The 15,135-nt window shown below is 41.2% G+C and overlaps 1 protein-coding gene across 1 annotated transcript in view; it reads right to left on the bottom strand.

Annotated features, from left to right (window-relative positions):
- Nucleotides 1-15,135, bottom strand: part of LOC137437679 (progesterone receptor) — a 378,860-nt gene that overhangs the window by 55,439 nt on the left and 308,286 nt on the right. The window contains exon 5 of the mRNA XM_068132179.2: nucleotides 12,158-12,302. Coding sequence (XP_067988280.2) covers nucleotides 12,158-12,302 — 145 coding nt within the window. The remainder of the gene's footprint in view (nucleotides 1-12,157; nucleotides 12,303-15,135) is intronic.

The following is a 15,135-nucleotide window of genomic DNA, read 5'->3' as shown; positions in this document are numbered from 1 at the left end:
TGTCTGAACCTTGTGAGATGAATATCTTGAAAAATAAGCGAAGTACCAACTTCTAATTTGGTGTGTGGGTGTATCTCGGCATAAGGAAGAACGCTATTGAAAATTGGGTCGCCACGTCAAAATCCAAGATGGCCGCCACCATATATATGTCTGAACCTTGAGCGAAATATCTTGAAAAAAAAAGCGAAGTACCAACTTACTTCTAATCTGGTGTGTGGGTGTATCTAGGCACAAGGAAGAATACTATTGTAAATTGGGTCGCCACGTCAAAATCCAAGATGGCCACCACCATATATATGTCTGAACCTTGTGAGCGAAATATCTTGAAAAATAAGCGATGTACCAACTTCTAATCTGGTGTGTGGGTGTATCTAGGCATAAGGAAGAACACTACTGAAAATTGGGTCGCCACGTCAAAATCCAAGATGGCCGCCACCATATATATGTCTGAACCTTGAGTGAAATATCTTGAATCATATCATATGAATATAAATCATAAATTTATATTTACCTTCGCAAAAGCGGAAGGTTATGTTTTGATCGCTGTGTATTTATTTGTATGTCTGTGTGTGTGTATGTTAATCGCATAACTCAAAAAGTATTCAACCGAATTGCATGAAATTTGGTGGGATGATTGGTTATTATACGGGACACATTTGATTAGATTTTGGGAAACAGATTTGCTCAAATTCTGACTATTTTTAACTCGATCGTATTTCACTCAAAGTTATGAGCGACTGAAGAAGAAGATGTCCATCCAGGACGTCATCACTATAACGCGATCTCCCGCGATCATTTCAACCTCAAAAAAAATTATAATTGCAGATTTGACAATAGATGAGGCATATTAACAAACGAATGAAACAGATTTGCTCAAATTCTGACTATTTTTAACTCGATCGTATTTCACTCAAAGTTATGCGCGACTGAAGAAGAAGATGTCCATCCAGGACGTCATCACTATAACGCAATCTCCCGCGATTGTCCCTACACTGTTCTGTTCCCTACACTCCCATGCCAAGTACAGAACAGTAGCTGCGGCGAAGGTATGCGCTCTACCGAGTGCCCGTTCTAGTCTCTAATATAATTGTTGTGTAGATCATGCTCAGGAAATTTCAAACTAATCAGACTAAGCGTTGTCCCTGTCGAATTATGACGTCATAATTAAGGCACCAATGACGTCATCATCAACAATACTTATTCCCCATGCGAATTTCTTTACAATGAGCCACGTTTCAATTTTTTCCATGGAGTGGTTTTGGAGATATAGAGGTGCACCGCTTTTCAGTTTTTCCAAGGTGGTGCCTGTACCACGTGACCTATGACATCATAATTATCATTAAAATATTCTACAGGAGGAGGCGCTCCTATCGTGAAAATGTTGTGTCCATCGGACCAACAATTGTAGAGAATTTTTTTTTCAGACTGATCAGATGAAGCGTTGTACTTGTCGAATTATGACATCATAATGAAGGCACCGATGACATCATCATTAACATATCTTATTCTCCATTGGGAGTACTTCACAATGAGCCATGTTTCATTTTTTTCCATTGAGCGGTTTCAGAGATATAGAAAAAGTGCAACGTTCTTCCAAGATGGCGTCCATACCACGTGACCTGTGATGTCATAATTGTGTATTTAAAAAATTATACATTTTCCACCAGGAGGCTTCCCCCTGGTATCCCCCTGGTAGCCATGGCCCTCCTATGGTAAAATTTTGTGTCAATCGGACCAACGGTTGCTGAGAAAATTAATTTAAAAAATGCAGATACGCATGCCACACATACGTACATATGCCACATGTATGTTTGTAACCGAATGCCTAACCTTGCTTTTCGCTTCGCAAGTGCAGGGTGATGATGTGCAGGGTGATGATGTGCAGGGTGATGATGTGCAGGGTAATGCCCTGCGGTCACCAAAATCAGGTGTTGTCGGAACCCAGGGCCGTGATAGACAGCGTTGGGGGAGGAGTCTGATACCAAGTGGGAGGGGCCAGAAACATTTAAAGACTTTGTGAACTCTGTAGAGAAAGAAGAAGCAACTTGCCCTCCTGGTACACTCATTCCATTTCCCAAACACATGTTATTGAAATTTGTATATGGATTTTGTGCTGTATAGATTATATAGCTTACGTGTATTAGTGAATGAATGAGTAGCTATAGTGGAGTGATGCATTCAGCTCAGAATTGAACACTGTAGTGTTTTGATTTTTGAATTTTTGATGTACATATGCGATGTTTGGACTAGTGTGAGGTGTAGTCCTATATGATAAAGACTAAGTATACAAAAAAACCTAATCTGTTGTGTGTCTGAAATCCCTCATTCCCGTGAGTTTTTATATGATGTTTTATGTCCCTGTTTTCTGTCTAAATGTACCGTTTGGGTCAAACTGGGACATTCCCACAGGTTTAGGTGGCAAAAAGTGACATTGCCATTGCCTCAACTGGCCTTGGTGCAGGAAACCGCGACTCAAGATGGGAAAAGCATAAGTCCCGCCCATTGGGCGGGCAACAGACCAATGGTGGAGGAGAGGGGTGGGACATGAATCATCAGTGGTGATGTCGGTGGGCGATGTTATAAAAGGCTGAGAAAGTCAGTAATCCAGAGGGAAACTTTCCTGACACAATGCCAGGAGGCCACTGGAGTTGGCAACTTGGCAGGTGGAAGCCATACCCTGTCCAGCAACGTTACGGCCATCTCACCCATCCCACCCTCCCACCCCTCGTCACACAGCATGGAACGCTTTGGCTTCTGTCTGCACAGGATGTTCTCTTCACAAGGAACTCTTATTGGGTTAACCTAGGAACTCTGCCACCCTGTGAATTTCTCTTATCTTCTATTGTGTGTCTGAGGCCTTAAGAACTTAAGTAATTAAGGATTTGGCATTTGTCGCGTTGTTTGTTCCGTGGGCATGTATACGGTATAATTTGGGGATAGTTTATTAGAAATCAAATCCATTTTGTTATTACCCTCGCTTGAGGAGAGGGTATTGCATTTGAGTCAGTTTGTTTGTTTGTCTGTCTGTTTGTCTATTTGTTTGTTTATCCACACAGAATAAATATGATTTTATCTGCAATCGTTGGTCCGATTGACAGGAATTTTCACCATAGGTGCAACTCCACCTGTATAATTTTAAAATTATAATTATGATGTCATACGTCACGTGGTATGGCCGCAATCATGGAAAAACTGAAAAATGTTGCACCTTTATATCTCCGAAAGCGCTGCATAGAAAAAATTGAGACATGGCTCATTGTAAAGAACTCTCCATGGGGAATAACATATGTTAATGATGATGTCATAGGTGCCTCCATTATGACGTCATAATTCGACAAGTACAAAACTCCATCCGATCAAGATGAAATTTCTTGAGCGTCATCTAGGGATACATTGGTGGAGAAAAAACACAATGATGATGTCATAGGTCACGTGGTTCAGCCGCCATCTTGGAAAACCCGATAAAAAATTGCACCTCTATATCTCCGAAAGCGCTGCATTAAAAAAATTGAGACATGGCTCATTGTAAAGAGCTCTCCATGTGGAATAACATATGTTAATGATGATCTCATAGGTGCCTCCATTATGACGTCATAATTTGACAAGTACAAAACTTCATCCGATCAAGATGAAATTTCTTAAGCATCATCAAGGGATAAATTGGTGGAGAAAAAAAAACAACGACGACGTTATCGGTCACGTGGTTCGGCCGCTGTATTTGTTTTCACACAAAAGCCTTAAAAAAAAACACTGAAAACACGACCTGGCGAGGGTCTGCAATCTCTGATTGCTCTTTCTTGTTGATTATTGTTGCTGCTTGTACATTCCTGATCCTGTTATTAAATTAATACACTTTACAAAACTGACTTGGTCTCCGGCTCATCCTGCATGCTCTGACAGTTTAATCTGGTGGCTCGATATATATACAGTGCATTCAGAAAGTATTCAGTCCCCTTCACTTTTTTCACATTTTGTTTTGTTGAAGCCTTATGCTGAAATCGTTTAAATTCTTTTTTTCCCTCATCAATCTATACTCAATACCCCATAATGACAAAGAGAAAACAGGATTTTAGAAAGTTTTGCAAATTTATTAAAAAGAAAAAACTAAAATATCACATTGATATAAGTATTCAGACCCTTTGCTATGACACTTGAAATTTAGCTCAGGTGCCTCCCATTTCTCTTGATCATCTTTGAGATGTTTCTACACCTTGATTGGAGTCCACCTGTGGTAAATTCAATTGATTGGACATGATTTGGAAAGGCACACACCTGTCTGTATAAGGTCTCACAGCTGACAATGCATATCAGAGCAAAAACCAAGCCATGAGGTCGAAGGAAATGCCCGCAGAGCTCAGAGACAGGATTGTGTCGAGGCACAGATCTGGGGAAGACTACAAAAAAAATCTCTGCTGCATTGAAGGTTCCCAAGAGCACAGTGGCCTCCATAATTCTTAAATGAAAGAAGTTTGGAACAACCAGGTTCTCTTTGTCATTATGGGGTATTGAGTGTAGATTGATGAGGGAAAAAAATGAATTTAAACGATTTCAGCATAAGGCTGCAACATAACAAAATGTGAAAAAAGTGAAGGGGTCTGAATACTTTCTGAATGCACTGTACATATATAGATATATATGCTTGAGATAGTGATTGGTCATGGTACCATTAGAGCTCCTGGCAATCATGTGAGTTTTGGTAAGCTCAGCCAAATATAAGATCACGAGTGGGGTCACCCGTGGGAATCCCACGGGCATGGACGTGTGTGACATTTCGACATATTGAGTTAGATGCTGCACCTGCACATTCAGTTTCACAAAAGGGTTATGGCAATTTATCAGATCCACAAATAATGTAATCTACACAATGTGTTCACTTCTGATAACATGTGAATGCATGTGCGTGCATACACCAGCACACATGCATACACATATACACACATACACACACATATACACATACAGACTCATATATACACACACACACACACACACAGGTATGTATACACACATACATACATGCACACAGACACACACACACACACACACACACACACACACACACACACACACACACACAGGTATGTATACACACACATACATACATGCACACAGACACACACACACACACACACACACACACACACACATGTACACCGACAAACATGCACACACATACACATACAGTCACGTGAAAAAGTTAGTATACCCCATGTAAAGTTTTGAATTTTTCAACATATTTCAACATACAGCTATTTGATCTTCATTTCAAGAATATTGATAGATAACGGTGATATAATATAACAAATATCATGAAACATTTACATTTTGTAGTCCATTGTATAATTTAAATAAACATTAATGCAAATTTCGCATGTGGAAAAAGTAAGTACACCCCTACATTTATCTCTACTTCAAATACCTAAAATTAGAATCAGGTGCACCAGCTCAGGTGCAAATGATTAGAACATCGTTAGAGAGGATCTTGGAGGAACCTGTCTTATTTAAACCTCAGACATTCAGTTTGGATTTGCTCTTTGTTGTTGAAGTGTGCGGCGTCACCATGCCTAGATCAAAAGAGCTCTCTGAGGCCTTCAGAAAGAAGGTTATAGATGCCTACGAGTCTGGGAAGGGATTTAAAAAGATCTCCAAACAATTTGAAATCAATCATTCGACTGTCCGGAAGATCATCTACAAGTGGAGAAGATTCCAAACAACTGCCAACTTGTTCAGGCCAGGCCGCCCCAGCAAGTTCAGCCTGAGAGCAGACCGCAAGGTGCTGAAAGAAGTCTCTAAGAAACCCAGAATGTCATCACGGGACCTACAGGTAGCTCTTGCCACTGTTGATGTCAAAGTGCACGAGTCTACCATTAGAAAGAGGCTGCACAAATTTGATCTACATGGGAGGTGTGCCAGGAGGAAACCTTTGCTGTCCAGAAAGAACATCAGGGCAAGACTAAAGTTTGCCAATGAACACCTAGGCAAAGACTAGCACTTCTGGAGCAATGTGCTCTGGACAGATGAGTCAAAGGTAGAGCTATTTGGCCACAGTACCAGAAGACATGTTTAGCGAAAACCAAAGACAGCATTTGACCACAAGAACCTGATACCAACTGTAAAGCATGGTGGTGGAAATATTATGGTTTGGGGCAGCTTTGCTGCATCAGGGCCTGGGCAGCTCACCATCACAGAATCCACTATGAATTCTTCATTGTACCAGAGGGTGATTGAGGATAATGTGAGATCATCTGTCGGAAAGTTGAAGCTCAACCGAAGGTGGACCTTGCAACATGACAATGACCCTAAACATACCAGTAAATCCACCAAGGAATGGCTGAAAAGAAAGAAATGGAGGGTTCTGGAATGGCCAAGTCAAAGCCCGGATCTAAATCCCATCGAGATGTTGTGGGGGGGATTTGAAACGAGCTGTGCATGCAAGAAACCCCTCAAACATCGCACAGCTGAAATAATTCTGCATGGAGGAGTGGGCAAAAATTTCTCCCAGTCGATGTCAGAGACTGGTAGACAGTTATAAGAAACGCCTACTTGAGGTTATTTCTGCCAAAGGGGGCAAACTTCACCTATTGGAGCCAAGGGTGTACTTACTTTTTCCACAGAAGGAAATGACATCTCTGTTAATTTTTTGTTGAATAAATTATTGCGAAGTCAATTTTTCATTGTTTTTAGCTGCGACGAGCAGCTCTATGAGAGGACCGCATTGTTGTTCTTGTTGCTGGGGTGCCTTTTTGAATAGCGCATGCGCATGCACTCGGACGTGCGTTGGTATGAGGTAAGAACATCGTGGACTAAAATCGCAATTTGTTTGAAGAAACCAGAATAAATTTAGCAACAAAAATAACATGAATGTTTTCATATCAATCTCGTTTCACAGAACCTGACACAAATTAGGTGTAATTATTGAATAGCACATCCGCATACACTCGGACGTGCGTTGGTATGAGGTAAGAACATCGCGGACTAAAATCGCGCATGCGTATAATTTAATGACTGGTCGAATTTGGTAGCGCATATTGCAACGGATATCCTCATGATTCTACACGTTGCAGCTGGTGACCACACTGTGGTCATTTTTCTCTTGTTTTGTTCAATTAGATCACCTTTATCTATAGATACTGTTTAAATGAAGATCAAATATTGACATGTCCACATATGTTAACAAGATTAAAAAAACATTTCATGGGGTGTACTTACTTTTTCCACATGCGAAATTTGCCTTTATGTTTATTTAAATTATACAATGGACTACAAAATGTAAATGTTTCATGATATTTGTTATATTATATCACCTTTATCTATCAATATTGTTGAAATGAAGATCAAATAGCTGTATGTTGAAAAAGTCAAAACTTTACATGGGGTGTACTTACTTTTTCACCTGACTGTATACAGATACAGATACACACACACACACACACACACACACACACCACACACACACACACACACACACACACACACACACACACACACACACACACACACACACACATACATCCACACACACATGTATACCCACACACATGCACACACATATACACATACACACATGTATATGCATAGTATATGTGTGTATATATATACACGTGTATACATATACAATTATACAGTATACATGTATGTATCCCACATGTCCCACATGTATATATCACACATCCCACATGTATATACATGTTTAAAGTGTACCTGCACATAACTAATAAAATAAAAACGAGGAAATATCTCTCGGTAATTTCCTGAAACTCGGTGAAATTCGAGGACATTCGCTCGGTAAATTCACTCGGTTTCTCGGTGAAATTTTTTCTTTGGGCGGTGTATAATCGCTCCGAACGAAATATCTCTCAGCAATTTCCCATCTGTTAATTTATTTATTTTACATATGTGAATTACACGTCCATGCACACGTGAAATGGAGTTTGTTTTTGCACACGTGAAATGAACACGTGAACCTTTACTTCCGGATAATAATGTTGAATGAAAGAAGAACGAAGAAATATATGTCGGCATAATTGTTGACGTTTTTGTGACGACTGTCATCAAACGGAAAAGTAATATGTCTAAAAGGAAAAGAAAAAGCGAATTTTAAATATATGTCGACATTTTGCCGTCTGAGTCATGTTGGGCGGTGTATGATACATCGTTCCGCGATTTTTTATATATCTCGGCATTTTCCCGTGTGTGCATTTATTTTTTCAATCATTGCTGAAACCGAGTCTAAAACCATCGATAAAAATGAAATAAGATGGTGAATTCAATAAAATCGTGAGGGTGACTCAATGAATGGGCTCTGTTTTACAGGCCTTCGAAAATGCATTTAGTTCTATAAATGGAAACTTTCATCGGATTTTCTTCCCGTTTTTTTTCAACCGAGTCTAAAACTATGTTAGCAACTGTGAAAAATGAAATGATATATCGAATTAGAGTTGAAATAAAACTGTGAGAGAGAGCAAGACACCGCTGGCCTAACAAAAGTGCCTCAAAGCTATGCGAGTTAATAAAATGGTGGATATTTGTTTATGAAGCCTCTCCCAGAATGGGTGGAGCTATTCTCGAAACGGAGTAAGCCACACCCCCGGACAGACAGACAGAATCACCTTCGGCTATTATAATATAGATTCCCGTGATTTATTCGGTACGGCACTCACCCGGCACAGGAACTTAAATCCACAGGGTAACGTGACCTTTGAGTGAGAGGTTAGTGGTGGGAGACTCATGTGGTTGCTCAGAGACCCACTGGAGCAAACAGGTTGGACTGCGTGACTGTTACAATATGTACATCAAGCAGTGATCTTTAAAGCAACACAGCATCGGTGCACGCGGCTCACACAGAACAAGATGCCTTGTGTCTTATATTTACTCAAAACGACCCCACGTGAGAGAAGTTCAAAACAATATTAACAAGAAAGCAAACCACTCTTGCCACAAACCTGAAGCAATCACAACGGCAGCAGTCAGGGATGTGTGGCAAGAGCAATGAAAGTCAAGTTGGGAATGAGATGTTAAATAAAGAATAGCTCTTCGTAGTGATTAAACAACAAGTAAAGGCCAACGCTCAATGTCATGGGCTGTGAAGGCCAAAGAGGTGTGAATTCACTTGGTCAAACACAGAAATAGTACAAGAAAAACATGTGCAACAAAAGGAGCTTCAGGTACCTGCAAAGGATCTGAGTTATTTATTTTCTCAAACTCTGTTCTCAAGCACGACCATTTTGCTTTTACGCTGGCCGTGACTGAATGCCTAACTGCTTCTCAGACATCTGTGGATGGAGGCCCTGAAACTCGATAATATTTCTTTCAACTTTTCGAGAATTATATTTCTTTCGAGAATGATATATTTCTAGTATGATATTTCTCTTTCAAAAACCCTGTGCATTAGTCTGGCCATAGGATCCACCTGTCAACCATTCTGTCAGCAGTATCCAAGGGACCATTTCACACTTCTTTCCTCCCTTTGGTATCTAGAATTCCTCCATACACAATTTTTAAAAGTAATTGTTGTTTGTTCTTCATTAATAACATTGATGCTTTATTATGGAGAACTTTCTTTAGCACTTTGCTGATGACTCAACTTTGCCTCAGTCGGGTTCCGTACTTCAACAAGCATGCAGATTGCTTCCACATTATCGAGTGCTGATCTGTAAAGGACAAGGGTCCAAGTGAATGACCGAGACCATGCAACTCAAATGAAGTGATTAAATACCACATCCTTCCTATGCTCCCTGGATAAGACCATCGAGAAAATTCTCTAATCAATCCCTGTCAAAGATAAATTATTTTGGAGCTTCGTTGCCTCACTATAACTAACAAAATGTCTTAAAAAGTCCATTATGTTTGGCCACTCAAGCTCAAATTTCCAAGATAGCTTCTATTGCAGGCAGAAGACAAGTCGAAGATCTCCAAAGAACAAACCCCTCCTAGTCACCTTTCAGGCACTCACAATGTACAAAGCGTTGGTAGAGACCACAGCTCTAACCTGCAGGATAAGGCACCCACATGCAACCTTGCTTTGCGGGAGATGGTAGAGTCTTTCTCTGCCCCAATCCCCTCTGCAGTACCAAGAAGATGCAGAGGCCTAATGAGTAAACATAGGGGTAATACCCCTGGTGCTCACCTGGTAGAATAAACAGTATACTGCACTGACCAAAGGTATTTTAAACCAATTTCAATGGTCGCTCGAAGACATGGCAGCATGTGGAGTCATACTAACATAATCAAAAGACTTTAAATAAACAAACAAAAAATACATATTTTCGGGGACAACTCCCCCATAACCCCCACAGGGGCAGATTTTTTTTAATGCCGTGAACAAATTTTGCTACATCACGGGTGGTGAAGGTTGTGGTGAAGTTTCATCGAAATAGTGTGTGTAGTTTCAGAGAAGAAAGCAAATATCTATATTATGGGGTCAAACCTTGACCCACTTTGACCCCCGCAAGCACCAAAAGAGGCAGATTTTTGCTTAATGCCGTAAACAAACATTGATACGTCATGGGTGGTGAAGGTTGTGGTGAAGTTTCATCGAAACAGTGTGTGTAGTTTCAGAGGAAAAAGAAAATTCCTATTTTTTTTTTGAGGGGGGGGGGGGGGGGGGGTCAAACCTGGATACACTTTGACTTCAAGGTCTATGGGCCTGATCCACTTTGAGTGTATGGGTCCTGGATCCACTTTGACCCCAGGTGGACCCCCCTTTAGAACCCCCTTAGAACCCGATTTTTTTTAATGCCGTGAACATACTTTAGTCACATCACAATAAATATAATTTGTGCCAAATTTGGTCGCAATCCCATCAGCGGTTTCGGAGAAGAGGTTTCAAGTGTTTACGGACGGACGGACGGACTGACGGACGGACTGATGGACGGATGGACTGACGGACGGACTGACAGAATGAAGGACTGATGGATGGACGGACGGACTGACGGACGACGCGCCATCGCATAAGCTCCCTTGAAATTTGTTCCAGGAGAGCTAACCAGTACTTTTTATCTCGCTCTGTGAAATCATCATCCTCTGTAAGTTCAGTTGTGTTCTTATCCTCAAACATTCCATGTTCGTTGCTTTCCACCTCAGAAAAAACCTCGACATGTCTGTAGGAAAAAAACTACAGTGGAAATACTTTCGACCTGTAGCTCCCCTTGACAGAAGCAGGTCGTGTCCCACAGAGAAGAGTCCAAATGTACTTAAACAGAAGTGAAAAGACGTAGGACAGTTACAGATGACAAAACTCTTATCCAACTACAAGACCTTCATCCAAAACTTGATGGAACACTGCAATCCCCTCTGGGATGGCAGTCCTGCCACACATCTTGTTCAGTTTGACGCCTTGGAAAACAAGGTCTTCAAAATCAATGGAATCTCCTGCGATGAAGCTGAGTCTATGGGCCTTTCACTTTCTCATCGCAGACAGGTCGATGGTCTCTCTGTCTTATAGCGCCTCCTTTCTGGTCTTGCACCCTCTGGTCTTTCCGTGCCTTATCCACCCTTCCCCAAAGGTTTCTGTAGAGCACACATGGTCCATTGGTCCACCATCAACCCCCTTCTAGTGAAAATCTCAAAATCCAGAACCACTGCCCACCTCCACTCATTTGTTCCTCTTTTTGCACGTCTGCGGAACCAACTTCCACATTCTCTTATATCTCATTCTTCCCTCCACGTCTTCAAGACATCCGTTCACCATCATCTCAGATCATCCCCCATCCAAATCCATGATATTGTCTACCCCCATCAGCCCCCCACACAAGCCCACATCTTTCCAAATGCTCAGTTTTTCCTTCCTGAGTGTTTGCTCCTGTAAACATCTTTTCCACCCCATGGTTCTTCCCGTACACCTTATTCTTCCCCACATCCCATATTTGTCCAAGTCTCCCTCCATTATGTCTCGCAACCCTGTTGTTGGTTGCGTCTTTTTGTACTGTTCAAACAAAGAACAGTACTCTTGTACTGTTCCTTTTGTTCTGTTACGTCAGGATCCGTTCTATGTTTTCGCTCCTCCACAAGCATTGACGTTGTATACAAAGAAAAGCATGTACACATAGACAAAGAGGGTGTGCTTATTCATTTTAAGATTTTCCACAATGGAGGAAATGACAACATTGCTAGACATGCTCGAGTGCAAAAATGTTGGAGGTAGAAGAATGCATCTTACTCGTTGAATATCAGGTCCGGAGCGAAATAAAGCATCTGTCCATTAACAAGCTTGTGAGATCTCCAACCCATGGCAAACGCCATCAGGCCCATCCACGAATACTGGATGAGTGTCATCTGGTCATCAATGTGCAGCTCCTTGAACCCTGAAAAATGAATGGAGAAGCGTCAAAACAAAGGCCGAGCTCCTTGACTTTCAACCAGAGTTCTAGTTTGAAGCGCATCATTTTTATGTAATTATTTATTGTCAGAAATACATCACAAAGGATTGCTGCAAAAGTCATAAACTTGAAATAGCAAAGCAGGCATTAAACTCAAGATGAATGAATACCTTGTATGATTCGTTATAATTAATCATCTACCTGCACGCACACCTGCGCATTCTTCTAAATCCATTGATTGACATTTTGGGATGTCTTTAACATCTTCTGTTCTCTAATCCATAGCTCCTGCAGACTCCACTAGATGAGGTCAAATAAGTTGTGGCAAGAGCTTGAATGACAGGTTGGATGACCGAAGGAAAACTTCAGTCATAGAAAAGAAATGAAAAGTTTGAATAATGTTTCTCTATCAACAAACCCGATAGTTTTGACACAAAATGTTCTTTTCAAATCCTAATTGACGTAAGATGGGCCAAATACAGGAGGATAGGAAAAGTGCAATTTGTCGCTGTCATCTTAAATTGAACTTGAGCTCATTCTCTATAGAAAACTGTTCTGACATGTTATGGAAAACTGAATTTATCCTCATTTTAGATTGATTTGTAATACACAAAAATAGAGGGGGAGAGGGTGGGGGAAGTTTTGACAAATAGTCATTTCTAACAAGTTAAACGTTGACAAGCTATGGCCCAGATATGTTTGTGGCTCATTTCTTAGTACGTTTCTGTGAGCAATGTGTACGCTGGGATTATTCATAACCAAGGAAAAAAAGATGTATCCATGGAAAAATCGCACAAAGTTAACTACTCTGCAAATTTTGTACCAATCAGGTGAGAGAAGACCTATTCTCAGACAACCTTTCATCCACTACCTAATGGACTTAGGCCAAAAGACCCCAGGCACCAGCATGTACCCAATTTAATTCCCCGCAGGAATTTCCTCGATGCTGGTGCGACGAGCAAATCACGGTGCTATTTTCACTGAGTTTAAACAAAAACACCATGAAGACCATCGACCGTCTGCTCTCTTTTTCTTTTTGGTGTCACCTGATGTTGTAGGTGTGGGAGCAAGTAGTTCTGTGTGCACTTTTTAGTTGTTGGGCTGCTGATGCACGACCTCAGATGCCAGAATGTCTGGGTTCAATGCTGTAAGGTGTTGGTTGCGTAATTTGTGGAATCCCTGGTGCGAGTTGTGCGTCGGTGGGGATGGTGTTGTGGGCATTGAGCACATATCTGTCAACCGAAACCTGCTTGAAGGAGTGAGAATATTTCATAACTGGGGTCCAGGTGTCACAGGCCCTGTCATGCAAGTCCAGGGTGACACCCTGGTGGGGGGGAGGGGAGGGGGGTGGGAGGGGTGAAGCCCCCCTGCCCAGAACAAATCGAGTAAAACATAACCCAAATGGAGTGCTCTGGTGGCTATAAATCTTATTATAGTAGCAAACGAGAAAGAAGAAAAAAATATTCACAAATAGACTGAACTCAAACTAATAATGGTCACTCAGTATTCCACAATTACATTCAGATATGAACTTCAAGACATTTTAACAGACAAATTAAGCATTTTCAGTGTAGAATCAAACACAATTTCACCAAAACAATAAGAATATACATTTACAATGGTCATGTTCGACAAGATTCCGTTTTTCAGTTTATCATGATTCTGAATAATATCGCTGAAAGATAGTCAGTGACTTCTTGTGGAGTTTGTTGTGTTCCTTTGTGGCGCTCTTTGCTTTGGTCAACAGTTCCTTGGAGGGTTACCACTTGTACCAAGGACTCACTGACTCTGACTTAGCCATTTTACGGTCAGCAATGAGGTAAGGGTCTCGTCCAAGGCCAAACAATTTCTGAAGTCAGTGTTGCTTTTTCTGACCATGATCAACACTCTTTCTCCCCCAGCATTTGAATGGGGAATAACAAGAATCAGTTTTGCCACCTACACAAGTTATGCAAATTTTGGTTTGCCACCAGCAAGCTTACAGGTTGCAAAATGTCCCTCAAATCTTGTCCATCCTTTATATAGCATTGCTATCATCCAGTTTAATGACTTCCTGGGGAATATCCATCTCATCCAAGAGCAGGTATTCCATGAACTGCTCTTGTAGTAGATCCACTTGATGGGTAGACTGGTAAGGCAGGTGGGAATATCTCTTCACAATCATAAGACATCCTCAAATGTAGATGACTTTCTTGTCACAAAACTGACAAACCTTGCATGTTTCAGCATGTCAGGGTCATCGTTCCAGAGAAGCTTCTTAATTGCTTCAGTACCAGCAGTGGTGTAGAACTTTCTCACACCTTTGAAGGAGGATTTCCGCTACTGTGGACATATATCCCTCTCTTCGTCAAGGTTGGTGAGTTTTTCCTCTTGTAGCTTGACCTATAAATATTGTTACGAAACCCAACGTCGGCCTCTGTTCCCCTTACCGTGGGGGGGATTAATCCCCTCGTCTCTGACTGACCGACGGGGTCCCTGATGCTGCCCAGCTACCTCCGGAAAGGCAGGTGCACAGCCCCGTTCATACCGCGGACAGATGTTAATTGCCGAGCGGTTTTAGCAACCGCGGCACGAACTATTAACAAGGAACTAACCCAATCCTTGAACGTTGGCCAAATCGTGCCACAGGTATTCAATGTGGAAACCTCAAAGACGAACGGATGTGAAGAAGAAGAAGGCAAAAGTAGGAAGAACAAATATAATTTATTACTACTATTTACACAATCAAAGAAACCAAGGAAGAAGGAAGAATAAGAAAATAAAGACAGAAAGAATTGAAGGAGACACAGTGCAAATATTAACTTATCTAAACAGGCTT

This window comes from Myxine glutinosa, chromosome 12 (genome assembly GCF_964187855.1).
Source record: "Myxine glutinosa chromosome 12, kmMyxGlut1.1, whole genome shotgun sequence".
Classification (NCBI taxonomy): domain Eukaryota; kingdom Metazoa; phylum Chordata; class Myxini; order Myxiniformes; family Myxinidae; genus Myxine; species Myxine glutinosa.
This window is presented reverse-complemented; position numbering and strand designations above follow the sequence as displayed.